The following is a 23,866-nucleotide window of genomic DNA, read 5'->3' on the forward strand; positions in this document are numbered from 1 at the left end:
CCGCTACCTGTCAGCCTGCTTTCCGCGCCACAAGACGGACCCCCGCCAAGGGGAGAGACAGGAATTATTCAACGACCGCGCGACGCGCCAGCAACTTCTGTCGTGTTCCTCTGTCGAGTGAATTTGTCATGTCGCGGTGAAACAGTCAAAATATATCACCGATAGACACGAATTTTTCGTGTACCTTCCGGACGCTATGCTCGGCAGAATCGCAACGGGCTGCAGTGGTTGATGGTGGTAGCTTGGATCAAATTATGGGACCATCCTCGGGTGAGTTTCTGATTTTTCTTTCTTTTAGATTTCCATACGAGTTTTATTCGATTCTTTTGAAACTATTGATGTTATAAGACGATTTTTGGAAAATGGGTCTTTCATTCCTCTTTATGTTGGAGGAGGGAATAAGTTATACACAACTGGTATGTCGTTGCCTGGCTCAGGCAAGAAGATCATTTTTTTTATAATTTCTTTATAATTTTTTTACAAATCCTTTAGAATCTCTTTGAGATTTTTTAAATATTCTTTTTGAAGGATAATTCATTTGAATGGTTAATACGATACTTTTTAGCATGACATATGTTTGTAAGTTCAGGATTAATCTTAATACTATCGAAATTTTGATTTCGTAATGCTCCTGTTAATAGAATTTATAATTTTGTCGCAATAACAATGTAGATTTTATCTCTTTCTAAGACGATTGAGAAGGAAGTGATTGAGAAGGAAGAAGAAGAAATGAGTGATTTAAATTCTGTATTCTGTCTTTGTATTACGTCATTGGCTCCAAATGAGTTAAAATTACAGTCAGAATGCTTTAGATCCTTTAATGTTATTCGAGTATGGAATCTATCGTATTTCAATCATTAAACTATAAAATATATTACTTTCGGATTTATCAGAGGATCTGTCAAGATGATTCTCTTTACATTATGTACAATATGTTCAATATGGAAGATATTCTTTCTGTTATTTTTCTGGAGAGTTCTGGTACGAACGTCGAATTTGATTGAGTCTAAAATCGATAATCGGATCCGGACGTACCGAGTTCCGGATGATCAAAGGGATCGACGCGTTTTTCGGACAGCTGACATCTTCTTTCTTGCGGGAACCGCAGCAACGTGGAATAGTTCTCAGTTGAGTTGCACGATTCTTTCCAAGCTTCGACTTTTTTTATTTTAGGACGCGCTACGAAATAGATCGACGTGATCCGATGAACGCGAATCTTGTCTGTGTGGCTACGACAATAGAAATATAACCTTGTTTATGCGCAGAGTGTAGCGATCTTGTTGCACACTTCTTTTTGCTTTTCTTTTGAGCGCTTTTTATAAAAAGAAAAGAATTTTTTACATAAAATTTGGGAGAGAAGGTTTGCTATATAAAATGAAATATTTGGGTACAATTAAACATTTTATTAATCGACGTATTATATTATTCCAAAGAAACGGTTGTTTTCTTTGTTATTCCTTTTTAATTTATTTAGTAAATTAATCAGTGACGTGATAACATTGTTACTAATCTTTCTCTTTGAAAATAATCGGCTTTAATGGTTATTATGATACTCGTCAGAGTGTTTTTGCATTACGGTCGTTTGTAAACTCAGTTAATCTTCGTAATGCCACTGAAACTTTTTACTTTGTAATGCTTCCTGGAATTTGTAATCTTGTCTCAGTGACAACATAGATTCTATTTCTCTCGCAGAGGAAATTGAAAAAGAAATTCATCTGTGCATTCTATCTTGTTCCGCGATTCTCTCCTAACTTTTTACATTTTTTATTCGCCATTGTACGATGTTTTCCTAGCTTATTTGTGTATCGTTATCTTTCATACTTCCTATACTTCATACTAATTTATTACATGTCTCTTTGAACAATGTTAAGCGATAACTTTAATTCTCTTTTCCTTCTATTGTCCTTCTTCTATTATTTACGATTGATGAAACACGTTTTTTGCTTATAAATTTTCTTTTCTATTGTCATGGCCATGACACTGAAATTTTCTCTCCTTCTTTCATACATTCTTAACGTCCATTTATATTCATGCAAATTCTCTTTTTTATCTTTTTACCTAAAAATGGAGTAAACGAGTAATTATACCTCGTTCTAACTTTCTTTATTTCTTCTACTCATCTGTTTCCTTTCTCTATATTATCTTGCATATTGACTGTTATTCTTACGACATTAATCTTATAAAATTAAATAGTGAGAAAATGTAAATGCTCCAAGGAAATAGTAACAGTAAATAATAGATTAAAATACACTAATCGCAGATCAGTAGCCAATAACGTCAATGTATAACAAAAATCACTAATATTTCAAAATTTACAAAAACTAACTACTTTTCCAACTAAGTTTCTATTAGATTTAAACATTAGATTCAGCTAGAATCAAACATACGATAAACACTTATTATTCACGTTATAGTACCACGCCAGAATAATTTACTTATAATTCAATGAGAATTGATTGTAAAATTCTTCCAAATAAAAAAAAAAGAAGTTTCTATAACTTTTCGACTCGTTGTCATCGTGTTTTACAACTTACGACACTTACAACTAATAACATCAAAATTTACAAACGATATCTTCAAATTCAATAATTCATTAATGTTATTAAATCGTTACACGTACGAAAGAGTTTAATAATCCCTTTTACTCATTTCATTCTACTACATCGTCCATACATTTTTTCCACTTCTTCTACCACTTATACTTCACATTCCAATGAACAATACGGCTAATCCTCAATAAAGGAACGTCCGCGCGCAAAAGCGTGCAAACAAATAAACTCACCACCTCCGCGTCGAAGCCTTCGATTTAAACGTTCTTTGGTAAATCGCTTCGTTGACCGGACGGTCCGTCGATCGGTCACGATGTCCACGATTCACGTCGATTTCTCTTTGGTGAGGTGTTGAGAAAATCCTCGACGGTAGATCGATTCGTTTCGAAGAGCGTTTCCGCGGCGATGGAAATGAGTTTACGGAGGCAGGCAGACAAAATCGATGTACACCGCGTTAATAATACATACAAGCAAGGTCTACAACCTTTCGCGAACCAGCCTCGATGTAAAGACGTTCGCCTCTTCTTCCTTCCGTTCGAGCTTTTTCCTCTTTTTTTTCGCTTTCCACGATTACGTATCACAGGGGACGTTGCAGCAATCGAAACTTTACGCCCGCAGAAGTCAAGACTCGTCTGGTTTACATTTCAATTCTGCACGGTCCGGTGCATCCCTCTGGCTATTCATCTCTGATGAATAGATTAGAAATTTAGATTTCTCCAAAGATTTTGCAAAGAATTCACTTCATGTTCCGGAGGAAATTAACAGTTTTGGAGGAATCTTGGAGGAATGAGAACAAATGTTATGGGAGAGTATGGAATGATAAGTGGGGCGAGGAACATCGCTCTGAATTCCTTGATATTTGACTTGTTTTTGATGTTTAATTTTCGATATTTAATATTTAGCTTTGGGCAAACTTTGAAGTATGTAGAGCAAATGTTATGCAGAATCATAGATAGATGGAAAGTTGTATCTTCTGGATTTGTTGTATTCTTCACATTTCATTTTTTATTAATTTTTATTTAAATGTAGGAAGCTATTATGCTGAGTGTTTGTTGTAATTTCATTCTTTTTTTTAAATTTATTGGTCGAAAGTTTCATCTTTTATCATCGGTGATTGGAATTGTGAAAATGATTTAAATCGCTTAAAATGTTTGTTGTGTTTTTAGGCAAATAATATTATTCCATATAAGGTGGATCATATGGTAAAGAGAAATATCAAGGTTTCAGAAATTCTCTATTTCATATGATCGATGGAACCAAATTTTATTTCAAAGTTCTTTCGAAAAAGTACAATAAATATCTTTAATAACCCGATAAAAAGAATGCTGTATGAAAATTAAAATTTCACTGCGAGCGCAAGTGATAAAACATAGAAAACAATCGATGGTCAGACAACACGTTAATATTAAATATTTGACGTAGTTAAGACTTCGGATCAATAACTAGTTTTAAGTTAACTCTTGTTTTAGTTCTTTTTGCACAAAGGTAGGAAATAAGTATGTCGCAGCTAGTCGCTTTGCAATTTTTACTTTTATTACATACTAATTAACTACTCGTTGCTTTAATATCAATTATGAAATAAGACGTATCAAAATCTCTGTCGTTTTACTACTAACCCGAACACTATAATTAAAGTACTTAAATGTCGCACACATTTTTGTTTTATTTGAAAGAATTTTACAATCAATTCTCATTGAGAATTATAAGCAAATTATTATGGCGTGGTACTATAACGTGAATAATAAGTGATTATCGTATGAATGTCGCACACACATATATACGAGACGTAGTAATCCCGAGAATAATTCCACGTTAAAACGTAAGAGCATAAAATTTAAAATAAAAAGGATTCTACGACAAATAAATTCTATCATGTTCTATATCCAACATTAGTTAAAATTCGTTTAGATCTTATTTTCAGAATAGATTTGTCAAAGTAAAAAATTTATCTGCCTGGAAACTTGTATGCCACTATATCGTTATTTCGATACTAAGTAGTCTGTTCATACTATCCGATTATTAATTCTTAGTTTTCAAACCAAAGCCAGAAACTATATAAATTTCAATTCTACAAAAAACGAAGTTCCGGTTATAGAGTGTTAAGTAAGTGATCTTACGTAACTGTAATTACAGTAGTTTGGATCGAACTTGGAAGATCAATGGATAACTCGATGCTTGTTTCGTTTTCGAGTTTCATCTACGATTATTTAACGCGAGATTCTATTTTTAACCGACTTATAGTTACGTATGCCCGTAGATACGCCGTGTCCCACCGTTAAATGATCGGAGTACGCGTTCGTATTTCTCGCGAATGGGAAGAGCCAAGGATAGAGAGGGTATGGAAGGCAGAATTCCGTGGAATGTGATTATACTTGGTTCGTTTACGAAAATTAGGCGCAGCTAAGTATTTACGTGTGAGCGACTGAATGCTTCGTTTTATGGTTCAGTTTATTGAGCATTGTCGGCAGTTGAATTTACATCGAGAAACGGATCCGAGATTTTCTTTGTTATCTATAGCGACTACAGTGACCACTATCAACGTGTTCGTGTCCGTTGCCACAGTTATTTTTATTATCAACACGAGCCATTCAAAACATTTCAATCTTTATTTTAGCTTCGCTGGAATATATTCGCGACATTTCGCATACATTTCTTTTTTAATGTGAGCTAATCTCCGTGAGTTTGGTTATTTTATTAGGTGTATAAATTAATTTTGTAATATTTTTATAATGCTAAATTTATCATCGATGTGACGTCATTATGAAAACTAACAAGTTCTAAGCTTCCTGTTTAATTTTAGTTCCATTTTTATCGATACAATGAGCTATCTGAACTATTGGATAATAATTTTAAAATTGAAAATGATTTATATAATTTAATGCCATTCGGTGTAAATATAAAGTCGAATAATTGTTATTTTCACGTTTACTTCCTCTATTACGCTGCTCTTCGATATTCTAATAATTTGGGTAATTAAATAATTTAAATTTGAAAGAAACACTATTAAAAAATATTGATTATTTTTCTTTCACGGGGCTTTGTGATTCTCTTCGAGTAAACAATTGTTGTTTCCAAGCTTCGAGTTGATAGCATAGAAAATGGTGGGATACTGGGAAACTGTAACGAACGTATTGAACGTGAAAAGTTATTAAACCTCGTATGTCTACATTTTGGCTATTGAAAAATTTGGTATCGAATAAAGAGATATGGCTAGATGAAAAAAAGAAGACGAAGTTACATTCGGTAAAATCGAACGCTATTAGGGTGTCAAATTCAATTTTGCGTTGGTTTTTATTTCCACCAGATCTCTATTCAAGCGTAAGGTCGAAGTCAATTAACTGTCCTAATTTGTTTTATGCTGCACTGTCTCTTGGATATCAGAACAAATATTCTGTTTTATTTCATTCCAGAAGGAGCTAAAATTCCCATTTAAAGCAATCGTTCCTCCATTTCAAAACGATCCCTTATAATTGTCTTTAATTATATTTCAGGGTCCATCCATCGTCAATATGGATTAAAAAATGATCTTTTACAATTCTATTGTAGTATCGTGGACAGATTGCCTAAGAAATATCGGGTGAACTGTAAACAATGTTGCGAGAAATCCTCCGATAGGCCGAAAGGGTTGGGAAACTTCAATGGGCCAAGCCCAGAATGCGTCGTCGGTCCTTCAGTCGAATAGTTACGCGGAAAAAGGCCTGCGTGATCATGATTGCGGATGGTTATGAAACATGTACGTGATGGGCGTATGAAAAAAGACAAAAAGGAATTAATCGGTAGTCGTTAACTAAGAGTCGAGTTGTGGGGAGTCGAGAGTTGAGTAGCCGAGTCGTTATGAGTTGTAAAAGCTATTAGTTGTAAGTTGTGAACTACCCATTTAGTTTTGTCTTAGTTATAGCACATTACTGTATTTTTAGTTCATGTTAAATAACGATAGATCCATCTATCAATAAACTTATCATTTAGGATAGAAATTATTGGAAACCTTAATTTCTAATATTTCTGAATAAATAAAATCCTATACTATATAATTACGAAGCAACTGAATTATCCTTCACCTCAATCTGTACCTCGACAATTTGATCGAAATAAATACCTTAGACGTAGAGGGAGTCTCGCTAGGTGCGATATTTGTATCAATCGCTCGTATATTCGACCGCTAGCGAGTTAGACAGACTCGTTGTCGTCGTAGCCCTCTAGTGTTGGCGGTTGGTACCAGCGGATCGCCCGGGAGGTGTTGCGCCGCGTTGATGCCTCGACCTGTCGGCGTCCTGTTGATACCGATCCGCCACATACCTTTATTTTGGAACACCTTGTACACTTCCAGCTGACTATTTGATATTTATTCATAGCATTGTTATTGATATTCAACAAAAAGGTATAACGCGTAAGAGATTAAAGTAGAGAAGGTACAATCCCTTGTTTGTATGACTAATAACATTCGTGACATGGCAAATTTTATCTCGCACTAAGTCAAAAATCGAAAATTCATGTTTGTTTTGTTTCGTTTGCTCTTCGTGAAGAAAATAAATTGCAAGAAGAAAGCGTGATGGAGGAAGATCAACGTGGTTTCTCGGTAAAAAAATAAAAATATAAAAATGTCTGATACTAGAACGAGTAGCGTGGTTCGACACAGAATTATAGACGTTGCATTCTTCCACTTCGCAATATAAAATTCCTTCAGAAAAGCGGTGTTACGCGATACCAGACACGATACGCCTGTTCTGTTGTCTCCAAGACGAATATCGAACGGCGGAAACGCTCGTAAACTTCAGATGGAATAGTCGCGACCAGTAATTCACGGTCGTCAGGCGAAAAACTTTGTAACAGGAAGTGGAGGATTTCTTATTTCGTTGTTTGCTGGATGCAGTAGATACACCAAAATAAATATTTTAATAACTTCTAATAAATTTAAGACTAATAAACCGCGTTTCTCTATCATCCAAATATATTTCTGAGTTTAAAGAAAATAGGTTTGAAAGAACCTTTGTTATAATATACGTGATTGCTCGTTTAAATTTTAGATAGTTACATATAGTTCTTTTTCTCATAACGAAACAATTAGTTGGTGGGCAATGATCGATTTTTTCGTTAATGGAATTACATTTTCATTTTACATCTAATTGGATTTTCATTTCATAGGCTGCGGTAACTGATAAGAATCTCAATTGAATTTGTCGCTTGCCTTGTACGTCAAGTACAACGAATAATAGTACCTTATATACCTTATATCTTCGTAATCATTACCATGTTTCTTACCTTTTCTAACTATCACATAGTAGAGTAGGTACTAAAGTACATACATATGTATCTATTCGAATATTCTCTTTAATGGATAGATGTAACTGCTCTCGATACCTTCATTTTCGTCCCATTGTGCCTCTTTTAGTATTCAATTTCATACTCACATTTGAAAAAAAGAGTTCCATAAACTCTTAAAATTTAATTCAACGTGTGTGAAACTTTTCTCCCCATTTGCCTTTCTGTTTATCGTATAACCCTTGGCCAGCACTCCAATGATTTTTTAATTTCCCATGAATGCATAAAAGTCCATAGTTTAATTATAATAAAATACGAATATAACATATTACAAATTATAGTTAGAGTTACGATGAAGTTTTTAACTAAAAATAAAGATCACCCCTAATCTCCTGACTGAGCAGGTTTTGTTATAAATGAAATTATAATGTACGGTTAAATAAAATCCAGAAAAGCTATTTAAAAGGTTAGACAGAATCAAGTTAAGCCAAATGACTGTGCTTAAATGATTCATTTTCTTCCGTGAAATATTCCTCCATCTCTAACTATCGTAAAGATAGAGTTTCATCCAATTACACGAACCACCTTGTATTTATCACTTTACCGATGCAAAACATCCATTCCACCAGTCATCCCTCCGGATCTCCAGAGAGATCTGAAAAATCAATTATTCACGTTGTGTAACCTTGGAAGAACCATTCGCCCGATTCAAGAGGCAACTCACCCTCTTCCTTGAGGTCAACCATTAAATAGAGGGAGGTGAGCAAAGACCCTGTTGAAACAAGTTTTTCGACTCATTAAACCCCGGCGCAGTTCGTGCACCAAACAGGCTAACAAACCAGGTACACTGCTTGTTTATCCCACGTAGAAGGGTGGAACGATCGTAAACGAGTCACAACGACGCGTATCTACGAAGCGTAAGAAAGCTTCCTGACGGAAGAACGCATGCTGGATAGAACGAAATGGAAGGGTTATTCTGTGTACACCGAGAGGCGAGTTGGCTCGGATACAGAGCAAACTACTTGGCCAGACAGTCGGGCACCTTATTCTCGATAAGAGAGGACGCGGACGTCTGCTGAGACCGATAGTCGCGCCAGATACGCTTGAAATTCCTCTTCGTTCTTGCGGCCGTTAGCAGTGCACGTTTCCTGTATGCTCTGGCTTAAGACGAACCTGGAGGTCGCTGAACGAAGTTATCGGAGATGAAGAACGACATCGTCGATCGACTGATTTTAATTGGTCGTTTGAGCGTCGAACAACTACATGTCTTATCAATACATTTGCATTGCAATTTCCTTTCCAGTCAGTTTAGATATTAGATTATCGAATTTTTGTCTTTTAATATCACAGTTATGACGACGACGATACCTGGTATTTTCGGGTATTCTTTGTACAATCATCGACATGGACGAACGTTGAAGCACACGAGTTCGGCATTTTCGAATTTACAGCACGTACTGTAAATGCCACTGCTCTGAACTCGTCCGTAATATTTTCTCGCAGAAACTTGTCCAATGTTATTTTATTGTGACGTCAATGGTGTAATAATTGCATCGCGACGTTGAAGTTTACTACTTTTACTATTAATGATAATAACAATACAACAAAACAAACAGTAATAAATAATATGATTAAAGTCCCATAACGTAAAAATGATATAATAATTGTCCAATGAAAGGGATTTGTATTATCCGTTCTGATTGCTTGCGTGAATTTAACTGACTCTTTGAAGACAATGCCTCCAGTTTCATATTGCATATGTATTTACCAAATGTCAAGCTGGACATAAAGTACAAATTAAGTAATAAAAAAAAAGAAGAAAATGTGTCACGGAGACGGGCGGTTATCCGCGCTACCTTGGCTCCAAAGATAGTTATGTCCAGATATTTGTGCTATAAGTACGAAACTGATTCTACCAAATGTCCAAATCGGACAAATTGTAAATGTAAACAACTAAATAAAAAAAAAACAAGTACGAAACTGGCATCCTTTCACTGACTTTCATCCTTTCTGCGCAAAATGTTGGCGGTACCGAAATTGAAATCAATTTCATGTCAAACCGTTGGCCACACCAATCGTTCTTTTCTTTATGAAATCTCAAGGTCAACTTTTTAAAAATATTATAATACATAGGATGACCAAAGATTATCTCAAGTCATAACTCTTTTACATTTATTATAAATACTAATTAATTAAGTCCTAGTGCGTTAAATTTCGTAACGTTTAATATTACTTTCGCTGTAACTGCAGGGAAGCTATCTCCTCTCCGAGTTCGATAATTTTGAAATATGCTGTGAAGCTCAACATATTTGCAGAAAACTGTCGCTGCCACTACAATGAATAATTTTGTCTACAAATGTTCATCCTTGGCAACATATGCGTCAGTAGTATGCGCGGCGTGGCGCACAGGTAAAATAACTCGAACCTAATTCTTATTTTCTGTTTGTAATTTGCATATGTAGGTTTGGGTTAGCTGTCATCTTATCCGGTCGTCGCATCGCGCCTGTTAGACGACCGGTAACGGCGATCGGCACTGATGCATACAAAATCTCTTATACGACTATAAAAATGTTGTACTGAGAAAATAAAATGTAAGGCTTGATAAAGAGATAAAACTTGATATCAACATTTTCAATCTAATAATAAGCGTTTGGAGACTTTTGAGCTAGGCTGTACTTACACATTTCGTGCAGTTCACGGTTTACCAATTCACACGAATGATTCATTAACAACCCGACCAAATATCAATCAGCATCTCTCGCACGGATCAATACGTGTTCTTGATCACCTCTATTACCGTAGCTATCGTGTAACACGTTTACACGTATCCTTAATCAGATCACGATGGAATTGTAATCGTAAATCAAGCTACCCTCTCTTCCTCTCTCACTTTCTTTCTTCTTCTCTATGCTCATCGATCTATCAGACACTAATGACAGGAGGGTTAAGGGTTGTTCCGGAATATAGGTGATAGCCTGTAGAGAACTCATAAGGGTCTTATGCTCAATTTACCCGTTGGCTGAGGGTGAGCGATGTATATAATCTAGCTTCGCCGGACCCACATCCAGGACTTCGCCTAAAACACGTTCGAGGGATTTATCTGGGCTTAGAGATGGACTGTGTTTATTGTCGTCTAGAATCTGTTTCTTTGATTCGTGATATCGGTCAATTATATCGATGAAAAAGTCATTAGAAGTTTTGTTCGAAATTTTGCATAGTTCGTGGATACTTCTGAGTGAATAGTGAGGTTTTCTTCAAGATTGGCAGGTGATTTGCTGAAGTCATAAATCAATTTCAATATCTGTACAAAAAATGTTGGCTAAAAATAGATTGTACGAAAAATGTTAATAAAATTTTAATCCGCTATAAAAATACGTAATTTCATTAATTTTATGTTATACCGTAAAGTTGTATTATATTTAACAATATTCATCTGAACATGTATTTTGTGCATTCTTGCATCATCCTCCATGTTCTCATTCGTACATAAAAATCTGCCCTCTAATGATCATTATATTTTCGATATTTTATGTTATCTCTATATGTGATACGTACTTTTGCATCTTTTACTCTTCTGAAATTCTGCCGTAATACTGTTGTCGTTGTATAACATTGCATCTCCATAAAAATCGAGGACTTCCCGGTTGTTGCTTGTTTTGCCAACTTCTCAGCGACTTATTTGTTCTCCTTGCTACCCATTAAATTTCGAGGTTTCGCCACGAAATCATCAACCCTCTTCCACATCCTTATATACTTGCGTGCTCTCAAAGTATACAATTAGACGATCATACGCGGAAACGTGTCAAGGCTGCCTTGTAAAAGGTTCGCACACGGAACAAGCCCCTCTGCTGCGTCTAATGACCAGCTACATCGACTTTGTGTATTTCCACGAACGCTAATGCATTAGTTTGCTCGGCAAATATTTAGAAGAGATTCGCGATCACGTCGATCTCGATTGCCGTTTCCGCCTTTTTGACGCTGGTCACTCGACCGAGCTCGAGATTTATAGCCGCCAAGCGAATTGCGTGTTTGTAAAGGAAATATCGATGCAACGTTGTTAACGATCGTTGTTTACTATTGGGCTTTGTAGTGCATTAGCTTTTCATCGTCTCTCTTTGTTTTTCTATCTCTCTATTGTTTTAGCTTGTTTCATCGAGTCGAGTATCGGTTAAAAGGTTTAGGTGTTATATACGATACCCCTAAGGCTATGCGCGCACTAGTGACAAAATTGTCGCTTTAGCTGTTATACGTATATGGCGTTATGGGAATAAAAAGAAATTGAACTTTTGATTGATGTGAACGAGAGCATAGCGCCATATATGTATAACAGCTAAAGTGACAGTTTTGTCGGTAGTGCGCGCATAGCCTTAGGGGTATCATGGATTGCCATGAAATATAGAGAAATAGCTCCAATAGGAAAGAAAAGTTACCTTTGAAAATATTAGATTTATAGATCTACCTTAAGACTTAAGTGGATAGCGAATCAAGTTAAGTTTCAATAGGAATTACGTGGATTTGCTTATTTATGAGTTTACTTGAATCGGTAGTTTAAAAGATAAATTTCTTCGTGTCATTGTTTACCTATCGACTTGATTAATATATAATATATAAAAAATGGCGCATCAATCACAATATCACAACTTACGATGATTATATTATAGATTAACCATGATTTTCTCTGCACGTGATTTGTTTTATTACAACGATGCAAGTAAAAGAAATATTTTTTGTTAATTAATTATTATTAAATTAATATTTATTCGGTAAGATGTTTGTACCAGATAAGTTTAATACCTAGTCGAGCAATTAACGAGCTAATGTATTTTCAGGTGCAGCTCCCCTTTTCCTTTGATTTTCATGAAAGATAAGATGTTACAATACTCAGACCCTTATAAAATTACAGCGTTACGTTTCCAACGTGTCGCGTTGTACATAGTTTGTTCCACTGAATTTAGTATGCGAATAAAGAAAGTGGCTGCTTTAGTAAAATACGCGAAAATATAATTATTTTATTATATAAAGCATGGTTCGAAAATTCTCTTCTTAGGAACTGAACGATACTTTTAGAAAGTTTGATTCTGTTAAACAAAATATTTTCAAAAAATAAGAAACATTTGCGGAAAAGATTTTCAATTAATTAGATATAATCGAAGCGACGCAACATATCTATCAGTAGCAGCGAAGGTCTTAAACAACAAAGATCTATTGTTAAATTATTCGCTTAAATCTTTAAACTTTATAAAAATTCATCATGTCATTTTACAATCACTTCTATTCATTTCGTGTATCTTACTGAATCTTCGAAGCAATAGTACCAATTTGTACCTTCGATCGATATATTGGACCTTGTTTACGAAATCCGTCATAGAAGTTGCAATTTCATGTGTTCTCCGAGTATCCTATCTAGTATTGTATCGTTTATATATATATATACACATAAGTATACTTGTATATATGTATATACATAAGTATACTTCATCTTTCTTCATATTGGAGAATGCTTTAGTTTCCAATACTCAGGTCTTTTAAAGATGATAGGAGCTCCAACTTATAAAATTGCATTTTAAGTAAATAAGCAATGCTTATTGCAATTCATAATTGTTATAATATTTATAAAAATGTTATTGATATAAATTATTTTATTATTGTATATTATTGTAAATATTATTATTATTGTAAAATATCATGTTTTAATAATATCTGTTAGATCATTATTTACATATGAATTATACTTAAACGTTCCATGTTTCTGAATATAAATTTTGAAACTTGTCATAGAAGAAAAATGTTCAGATGTTTCGTTGGCAACCAACTTCAGTAAAAGTCTGTGACGTACGAATGCTATTTAACTGACACGCCTAGTAATTACCATTCATTAAACTTGAATCCTTTTATCAATTTCATTGATTGAAGGGGAACTATCCATATCAATCAATTCTTCCAGCACTGTACTCGATAAGTGACTCTTTCCCTCAGATTAAATTTTCAAATTACCCTTTCTAAAGGCGATATTTTTAATTCCGCTCTCAATTGCAGCTCTGATATATGAAATTTTGTTGCAAACTCAAACAGCTCGCGAACAGCTAATTTTAACTTTAACCCACGTAATTAAAAAAAAGTTACGGGATAAGGATTTATTGTTCCGCTATAAAATCTACACTGACCTGTTCCGGCTATACTCGTGTTACAAGATATGAAAATTTTCAAATATCTAAAATGAATTGAAAAAAACATTTATCGCTGTCTGTTATAGTTTTGGAGATATAATTTTGTAATTGTTTGTATTTAATAAATTATTATTTTAACGTTCTTTCCTATCATAAGCAAATGAACTTACTTGGTTACAAGAAACTAAGTATCTCAGATGCTTCAACGATGTACAATTTTAATACGCTCACGTCCCACGGCTTTCAAGCAAACACAATATCCTTAATAATAGTGCAGACATGAAAATCCATACCACTCGATTTATTCCGTGCTTCCCAGCAATTCGTCCAATAAAGTCTGCATCAAGGAAGTCTAAGGCACGTCGTAATAATATATCGTAGTAATATATTCGAATATATAAGAAATTTCATAAAATTATGAAAACAAATGGCAATCTGTTATCTCTTTCTTAAAATTATTTTTAATAAAACTTTTGTTCCATGATATCGTCCCACCCTTTATATTTCACGTCAGTATACCCTTTCTTCATTGCTCCAGTAAGAACAACTTAGCGATAAAACGGAGGTTCTGAATGTGCCTCAGTTTCGAAATGAAGTTCCACCACTGTCAATAACAGTGTTATGCTTCGAAAGGGAACACGCTGTAGACCGTAGCAAACGTGTCAAGGTCGCATTGAAGAATCTACGAAGACTATGAAGAGTCTGTTCGTTCGATTGCTTTAGCCAGGTGCATTGATTCCATCCGAATACGCGCCATGATCACGATCGTTGGCTCGGTGCCAGGTGCACGTTTTTTTTTGTTTTTATTATTTAATTTTTATTTTACAATTTGTCCAGCTGGACATTTGGTAAATTTGTCTACGTTGACCGGCTATTTCGTATAAAAACTAACACGTTCCATCAGTTATATTATGGAGAAATGAACAAACGTTTGCGCATAAAAACACGAGTTTACTCGTGATCGGTAAAAAATGTGGCGACGTCATTAAGATTTCGTATCGGTGGCGCTTCACAATTCGGTATTTTTATATTTTTATGCATCTACTGATGCAATGGATATGAATATATATGATTTCACTGTGATAGATGGGAATTTCCAATACAATGGATATATATGTCTTTCTAAAGATGTAATCCAAGGATAAAATTCTATTTTCTACAATTCGTTTACAAGCCGTATTCGTATCATACGTATACTAAATATGTATACTAAACCAGAGATTTATAGCTTTATTCACATTACTATTCATAAGTAGCATTATGGTCGATTTTTAGTAACAATATTTAAATCTGAGCAAAGGATACAAACACGAATAAACGATACGTTAATAATAATTAGAAGAAATATTACTACCTTTTCATAAATTTAACACAATGTAAATTTGAATTATTAAAAAACATTAAGAAACATTAAGAAATATTAAGAAACGCTAATAACGATATATTGTATTATTTACACACATTATTTATCGTGAGCGCATAGCCATCCACAGTTCTGTCATTAGAAACACAAATCTTCCAAGTCTTACACTTTCATCTTAAATGTCATCATACATAACGCTGCTGTTAATATTTATTTCCCATTAAAAGTTAAAAGTACATATTTGTTCTACCTAATAACAAAAATGCAGATCTTGCAAAGTCTCAATAGCATCGTATTGCTCGTTTACATCAAGCCTAAATCAAGTCAGTAAGTCACAGAGGGGAAGGAGCTACCCTGCTGACACCCAGTGTCCTTATCTGAACGTGCCAGGTTCGATGGAACTGGGACATGCAACGGAATCGATACATCAAGTCGTTGTCCAGTTTCAATTCGGCATTCGAATCGATAGCAGTGATCAGGTCGAGAGAACCGGTTCTTAAAGTCGTTTAGAGACCACGGACCACCCGAATACGTGAACGAGAACGTCCGTGCATGGAACACGGACAGACGCGTGCTTCCAGCATAATCAAACGTGGCGGTATAACTTAGATTCTTCGCCGCTCTATGATGACCATAGAACATTCAGTTGCGCTGTTTCCAAGATTCGGGTTTTTCTTTCTTACAATTAGATGCAGAAAAATGTTCGTTAATTCTCGATGATGATATACAGGGTGGTTGGTAACTGGTGGTACAAGCGGAAAGAGAGTGATTCTACGCGAAAAAAGAAGTCGAAAATATAGAATAAAATTTTTTTTTTTTTAATTTTCCATGGAGTGAGATCTACAGTGAGATTCGTTATAACGTACCGCACGCGTACCGAGCGAAAATTCAAAGTCGACTTTCTCGAAAACAAAACCTCAAACGAAAAATTTTTATTCTATATTTTCGACTTCCTCTTTCGCGTAGAATCACCCCATTTCCGCTTGTACCACCAGTTACCAACCATCCCGCATCGAAAAAAGAAGTCGAAAATATAGAATAAAATTTTTTTTTTTTTAATTTTCCATGGAGTGAGATCTACAGTGAGATTCGTTATAACGTACCGCACGCGTACCGAGCGAAAATTCAAAGTCGACTTTCTCGAAAACAAAACCTCAAACGAAAAATTTTTATTCTATATTTTCGACTTCCTCTTTCGCGTAGAATCACCCCATTTCCGCTTGTACCACCAGTTACCAACCATCCTGTATACAAAGGAATAAGATAATCTCACTTTTTTAATTGCAATCATGAAAATATGAATTTGCAGAAAAATTTGCTGTCTAATAACGATACATTTACAAAGGTAAAAATGTTCAACATCAATAACATTAATATTATTACCTGTTAAACTACAATAGCTACTTGTCGTAATCGCTTACATCTATGCGTTTAGAAAATATCCAATCACAAGAGTCAGAGTCACGATCAGAATACAGGCTATATATGCGACGAAATGAACGCACAAACTATAAATAAACTGCCTGAACCATAATCTTTCGATTCTTATACAGTTCTCATTATCATCGCCATCGTGATCTTCTTCCTTCTCATCCTTCCTTCCATCCTCGAGACTGCTATCTACGGTGAAATAGACTTAAACTACTTTCTCGATAGTTTAGGCAAGTTATGTTTCCTATCTGTTTCGTGAAACGAATAGGAACAGAACTTTGTAAAACAGATCTTTTCCGTAGTCGTCAATTCCCCCCCCCCCTAATTTCGATAACACTCTTTTCGAGTAAAAACCACCTGTAATTATTCTTGTACTTGTTAATCACCGATAATCGATGCTTCTTTTCTCCATTTTTCTTTTGTTTCTAAACCTTCTTTTTCATTGCTTTTTTATCTGTTTCAGTTATAAAAATTTACATCGTATAACATTAAATTGTATAACATTGTATAACATTGAATATATTCGTTGATAACGTTGAAATTTCGTAAAAAAAAAGTAAACTTGAGAAGAAAGTATTTTCACTAATACATGCACTTCTTGAAATAGTATCATTCTGTCTTGAAAAGTCTTTTCATACAACAAAAAACAAGACAGATATTTTGGACGACTAACCAATTAGCTAGCCCACCCTGTATATCTGGTATAAGCTTATCACGAAATATCTTTCGTCCAAATAAAAAATTCGATCAAAATTATAACAATGACCTGACGTTGGACTCTCGCCAAACGAAACTTTTCGTTTCTTTCCAGCGGCGCTACTTTTAAGCTTCTCCTCTTCTCGTTTGGTTCCTTTATCCGTGATGCTTTCTCTCGCGTCTCCTTCTGTAACATAGTTACGACAATTTTATTAATCTGACGCTTTTTATTACGTTAAGAATCGGTGGCGGACAAAACTAAAGAGTTCTTCCTGTTTCTCTTTCTCGTATTAAAAGCAAAATTCGTTATAGGGAAACTGTAAAATATCATCAGATTTTTCTGAACGAACAAACAAAATGTTTTTCTACGGACATTTTTGAAAAGACGTTTCCTTGGGTCATTTCATTCTTTTATTTTTCACGGAAGATAAAAGCTTGTGTAGCAAATACAACCTTTGCCTATCTTCAGTAAAATAAAAGTATACTTTAATGTTTGTAATTTTTGTTCCATGTTTTGCAATCTTTTTCGACAGTACATTCATCATACTGCGATGATGTAGGAGAATAGTTGATATTTGGTAATAATCAACGATATCCAAAGATTTGTTTGCTAATTTGTTCAAACGTATATAACATAATTGTGGATGACAAATATAAATCGAAATTTACAGTTTAAACTTCAATATTCGTTATTTAGAATTTTCATGTATCAAATGATTATTATTAATTTTTCTCCATGCTCGAAAGAAACTTTCGTGTGTTTATCGGTAATAAAGCAACAAGTGGCTATTGAAAACAGAAAAATGAATTTCATTGGCTCGGGATGCACATTCCTCATCAATTTTTCTTGACCTTCTTATGAAAATTATGTTTGTTAAATTTCATTTAGTATTTACATTTTAAATAATATTCGAGACATTCTAATTTACAAAATATATTTCAGAATAGGTTGTTGTTTAAAACAACACCCAAATTAAAAACTTTCCAAATTAATATCAAGTGATAAATTTATTTTAGAACCTCTTCGATTTACACTGATATCGCATCAAATTATTTTGAATTTCCAAACACGAAAAAGAAATAATATCTATCCTGCACCACTTTACAAAATCTTTAATTCGATATTTGCCAAACGATTCCTATCTCCAGTTATCTCATAGAGCGAAATAAGAACAGTGACTCATCACACCAATTGTCCACCATCTATCCATTATCCACCACCAAACAAGATCAACTTATGTATTCAAAATACACACGTAAATCCAACAATGTTGTACAATTTACAAAATCGTAATCTTCCAAAATATCAGATATACATTGATTTTTACCTTCGACATTATTGCTTGTCCTCCTTTCTCTCTCTTCATTATCTTCGACTCTTGGGTTGTCAGTCGCATTCTCGTTAGCCTCGCCCTCGCCTTCGCTTCTCTCAGCTGCGCCAGAGTAATAAGTTACAGGGGCTACGTCCGATTACGAGTCACTTAATCGCCGTGAAATATCGAAAATCGTTACATCCCACCCTTGATATGCTCATCCTATTTCAGGAATTACGTTTCTCCCTTCCCCTTGATAAAACTCCAATTATAATTTCGTGCTGTTTCGATTAAGGTATTCCATTTTTTAATATTTTTATTTTTTCCTTTTCTTTATACTCGAGAATCCGGTTTTATCGGAATCAAACGATATCCAACAGAGAGACCCTTTTTAACTCGTCTTAGTTCGTTAAGCGCAATCTTAGGGGTCGAGGAACGCGAAAGGGTCGGGAACCGGACCAACTAACGTTCACGGATATTCTGAAAGTTTTATTTTCTTTCGTCGCCTCGCGAATAGCAGTTTTAACCCGTGCATGCGGATACGAGCGCGAAGAGTGGATTTAGTGCTTTTGATCTAGACGGTCTTTTGTCTGATGAACTAGGCGAAATTGTACGTGCCCGTAGCATAGTTACGAATGGTATACAGTTTTTTGCAATTTATCGCGTTGAATTTGAAAGTGAATTTGTTCGTTTTATTCTGTGGTTTAAGCTTCCAAAGTTTAGATTTCGTATCTTTTGTACGATTCTCGGAATAATAAGTAATATTGTCGAAGAAGACATTTCTAGTAGCTTTGGATGAAGATAAAGTATTTGCACGAATTATCATAAGAAATCAGATTATTAAAAAAAATAGATGTAGACTTTGATGTACGTTTATAAATTTAATAAATTTCACGATGGCAGAAGCGTTCTTAACGATTCTTGCTTTTTTTTACAAAAATGTCTTTTATAGTTATAAATATAATACCTACGTTGTATATATCAAATATTTCACTTTCTACTGTTGCGTAGAAAACGGTATGTATTCTTAGGAGGAGACGAGGTCTTTGTTTAAAAATAAAAATAGCCACTCGAAATCTTAGACTATTAAGACATTTGTAGAATTTGTATGATAACAGCAGTTTTACTTTTCACAGGCGATAAATATGCTTCTCTTTTAATGTTTCTACGATGTTTATGCGACGCCTAAAAGCGTCTCGTGCTTACTTTGAGTTTATAGATCATATATTTTCTAGTATTTATATCTTAACGTATAATATCATTTTAGTTTTACCTCGTGCAAAAGTTGAAATTTCTGTCTTATCTGATAATAGTCAAATATTTTCTCGTTCTCCCACAAACTCTCTGTTAAATTTTAATGCCTTCAGGACCTATACGTACTGTCGATCAATTGCCACCGATGGGGTTCAAGAAAATATATGAGACCGTACGCATTTGATCGTGGCGATCAAGGAAGTGCGTTGATACCGACGAACGTGTTCACACGACAAGCAATTCTTTTGCAGACCAGACATAATTTTATACATAGTCGACCAGTTGGCAGAGGTCTCATATTCTTATCCATGCCTGTTATCGATACTTTTATTACGCCTAATAGTTCGTCGAATGATTTAGTCGATATTCTTGTCAAGTTGATGAATTTATTTTCTTATTTTCTAACGTTGTTAAAATGTATGGCGAACGTTCTTTTTATACGGCGTTCTTGTAATAAGGCATGCGACAAATATTTTCTTTCCTTCTTTATTTTTTTAAAGCTACTTTATAATTATAACGGTTTTCTCTATATCCATTCTGTTCGACGATCTCTATTATACTGACAACTTTCTAGTCATTTACCGAATGTCCAGCTGGACAAATTGTAAAGTACAAATTAAATAATAATAACAAAAAAAAACTTTTTAGTTGCCGAATTTGGTCGACGAATCTGGTGTCCGCACCGGCGACTAGTCCACAGCACGTACGGGCTTCCTAATGTAAGTAATTGTAAAATATACGATTTATTTGGGTGAATTGCACCCCACGGTTATCATCTGGAATTCCCAATCCATTATAATGAATGTTTCTATTATAAAAACGCTCATAAAGCAATGTACACGTAAAGCGTATACACGTATACGTTATTATTTGGTCCGTTTACGATGTTTATACGACAACTTATCTGCTTTATGGCTGCTTTATTATACTTATACGGTCGATATAAACTTTGCATATGATTTAACTATTTCCAAAATAGACATTTCGGACTCGATTTCACAATTATTCTATGTCATCTTGCTCCGTAAGAAGACTAAGGAGAAAACACACCACTGATCTCATTAAAGAAATAAAATAGACAAACTCGAAGATAGTATCTCGCTAGTAGTAGCCGTCCACATGTTAATTAGCAATAAAGCTAGAAAAATTTGCCGAATGTCCAGCTGGACAAATTGTAAAGTACAAATTGAATAAAAAAAAAAATCTTGCTCCGTGTAGAGCGTAGCCTTCCTATTTCATGAACGACTTTGTCCTGCTAACACGGAATTAATAATACAATTTATGTTCAATAGACAACTTGCGCGTGTTTATTCTTTTTCTGAAAAACTTCCTTTTATAGATCAATTTTGATCCTGTGTTTCACAAATGGGAAAAATTCTTTGAACCTCCGATAAGTTTTTATATTGGCACATTTTGAGCTATTTTTTTAATATGGCTAGTTTACTATCATAGTAACTGTAGTTTTATTATTCTAGGGTTATAAATGTAATAAAACTATATACTGTTAAATCGTTTGAAAGGTCAGTGACGTTTCTGGTAAGAGATAGTATATTCTTCTTATATTTCTTTTTATTATTTAATTTGTACTTTACAACTTGTCCAGCTGGACATTTGGTAAATTTTTCTAACATAATTGACTTGTATTTGGTTGAACTGAGAAAGATATAGCGAAGGGAAATGTAAGATTCTGAAGGAAATTAAACAGAAATACTGAAGATTAAAAAGGCTTTGGATATTAAAAAAAAATTAGATTTAAACATTAGATTCAGCTAGAATCAAACATACGATAAACACTTATTATTCACGTGATAGTATCACGTCAGAATAATTTACTTATAATTCACAATGAGAATTGATTGTAAAAATTTTTTTTTAAATGTTAAGTCTTGTATATCAATGAAGACCGGATAACATTTTTTCGAATGTAACTATGCGCACATTTCTCTATGTATTCTTTATATTATTTCATATATACTGATGTGTTTTATATGTTTTCTTATACTTTTCTATGTAGATTAAAAAAGTCGCATAAAATGTATAAAATATACATAAATCTGTTAACAGTAGGAATAACTTTCGGACCTTTAAAACGCGCCAAATTCTTAAACAAACACGTGTCTCACACGATATACGTCATTTGAAATCGTTTCATTGTATCTAATAAAATCTTCCATCCTATCTGCCATCATTTTAAATCTATGACCTGTCCTATTTGCGTGAAACATTCTGTATATTATCAAAATCCATTATACTTCCATCGCTTCGACTCAACATCATTTGGATAAGAGTCTCCTGAAAATGTCTTTCGCGATATTCAGACGACGGAACTCGGTAACAAATGCGATACACGTGCGGAGTAGTAGGTCACTTAAGAGGATCAGCTAGAGGATCCTACTTTAGCCTACCTTCCTAGAGTTCTGTTATATTATATAGTCTAAGTCAAATATAGTTAATTTCCAAGCGGTCTACATAGAGGAACTCGTGTTGATTGTCAGGTGTCCTAGGCATTTGCTGTTTAGATAAAAGCTTATCGAGGCGACAAATTTTATGGGCAAACTAATGGAACTTGAAGTTCAATTGTTATCACACATTATATCAAAGATCAGTTCGCTGTGGAGTGCCGAAGCGTGCAGACGTGTCTCTAGTGCCCAGCGTAGTCCGAAAGCAACACGTGTCGCCCAACCGTCGAAAGAGAACACAGCCAAGTGTCCCCTACCCTTTAGGGAGAAGAAAATCCGACGCACCTAACCCCAACCCGAATACAAGACTCACAGCCTCACGACTAGTTATTCATTCCGAATTAACTAGCTCGATGATGGCCCAGCAATCGCGACCAGGCTCTCCGGAGCAGACTCGCAACTACCCCGCGCTACCTCCCCCGTGGCAGAAGTGTAACAGAACTCTCCGCACCAATGACGCTAACTCTACAAAGAAAAGAAAAATAGAATCAACAACACAAATAAACACTGACAACAGGTTCGCCGTATTGGAATCCTCAAACGACGCCATGGAAATCGTAGAACCGCCACCAAACCAACACGCACAGAGAACCCCCCCTCCCCCACCAATATTTGTGGACGACGTCATTGACATACAGACAATGATTAAGTCCCTAGAGAGGGATATCTGCAAGGAGGAATATAACCTCAAGATAAATAACAACCAAGTAAAAATACTGCCGACGAACCCAGAAGCGTACAGAAAACTCACCAGGACACTCAAGACCCTGAACGCCAATTTCCACACATACCAACTCAAACAGGAAAGGCCTTTCCGGGTCGTCTTACGAAACATACACCACTCAGCAGACATAGACGAACTCAAAAACGAACTCTCAAAACTCGGACACGAAGTCATCAACGTAAGTAATATAAGGCATAGAGTCTCGAAAGACCCGTTATCCTTATTTTTCATAGATATAAAGCAAAAGCCAAACAATAAGGAAATCTACAATATCAGTCGCCTAATGAACGCGATAGTAAAATTCGAACCACCGCTTGTGAAAAAAGAAATAGTGCAATGCAAAAGGTGCCAAAGGTACGGTCATACGCAGAAATACTGCAACCATACATTCCGCTGCGTTAAATGCGCAGGCACTCACTCCACCGACCATTGCGCCAAACCACCGGAAACCCCAGCGAAATGCATCCACTGTCAAGGGGACCATCCTGCCAACTACAAAGGCTGCTCAGCATATAAAACACTATACGCGAACAGGTACCCTAAGCTCAGAGCAAAAGAGGTATCCAACCAATCTCCCAGCCCGCCGAAATTCACGATTACCCCAACCCCCTCAGCCAGCCAAACACCCAGTCCTACCAAATTCTTCACCAC

General features: G+C 35.1%; 2 protein-coding genes across 3 annotated transcripts in view; one reads left to right on the forward strand and one right to left on the reverse strand.

The window, feature by feature from the left end:
• The first annotated feature begins 6 nt into the window (after positions 1-6).
• LOC100741614 (beta-3 adrenergic receptor-like) overlaps positions 7-23,866 on the forward strand; it is a 90,684-nt gene continuing 66,824 nt past the window's right edge. For both annotated transcript variants that reach the window (XM_024365733.2, XM_012382241.3), the window contains exon 1: positions 7-270. The gene's annotated coding sequence lies outside the window, so the exon portion shown is untranslated. The remainder of the gene's footprint in view (positions 271-23,866) is intronic.
• The window catches only part of LOC112212314, an 85,983-nt gene continuing 78,838 nt past the window's right edge, over positions 16,722-23,866 (reverse strand). Inside the window, exons 2-4 of the mRNA XM_033319334.1 lie at positions 18,794-18,898; positions 17,536-17,652; positions 16,722-16,958 (exon numbers count right to left, since the gene is read on the reverse strand). Of these exons, the coding sequence (XP_033175225.1) occupies positions 16,884-16,958; positions 17,536-17,652; positions 18,794-18,898 (297 nt within the window). The 3' untranslated portion in view covers positions 16,722-16,883. The remainder of the gene's footprint in view (positions 16,959-17,535; positions 17,653-18,793; positions 18,899-23,866) is intronic.

Source organism: Bombus impatiens, unplaced genomic scaffold (genome assembly GCF_000188095.3).
Source record: "Bombus impatiens unplaced genomic scaffold, BIMP_2.2 scf_0149, whole genome shotgun sequence".
In the NCBI taxonomy this organism is placed as follows: Eukaryota; Metazoa; Arthropoda; class Insecta; order Hymenoptera; family Apidae; genus Bombus; species Bombus impatiens.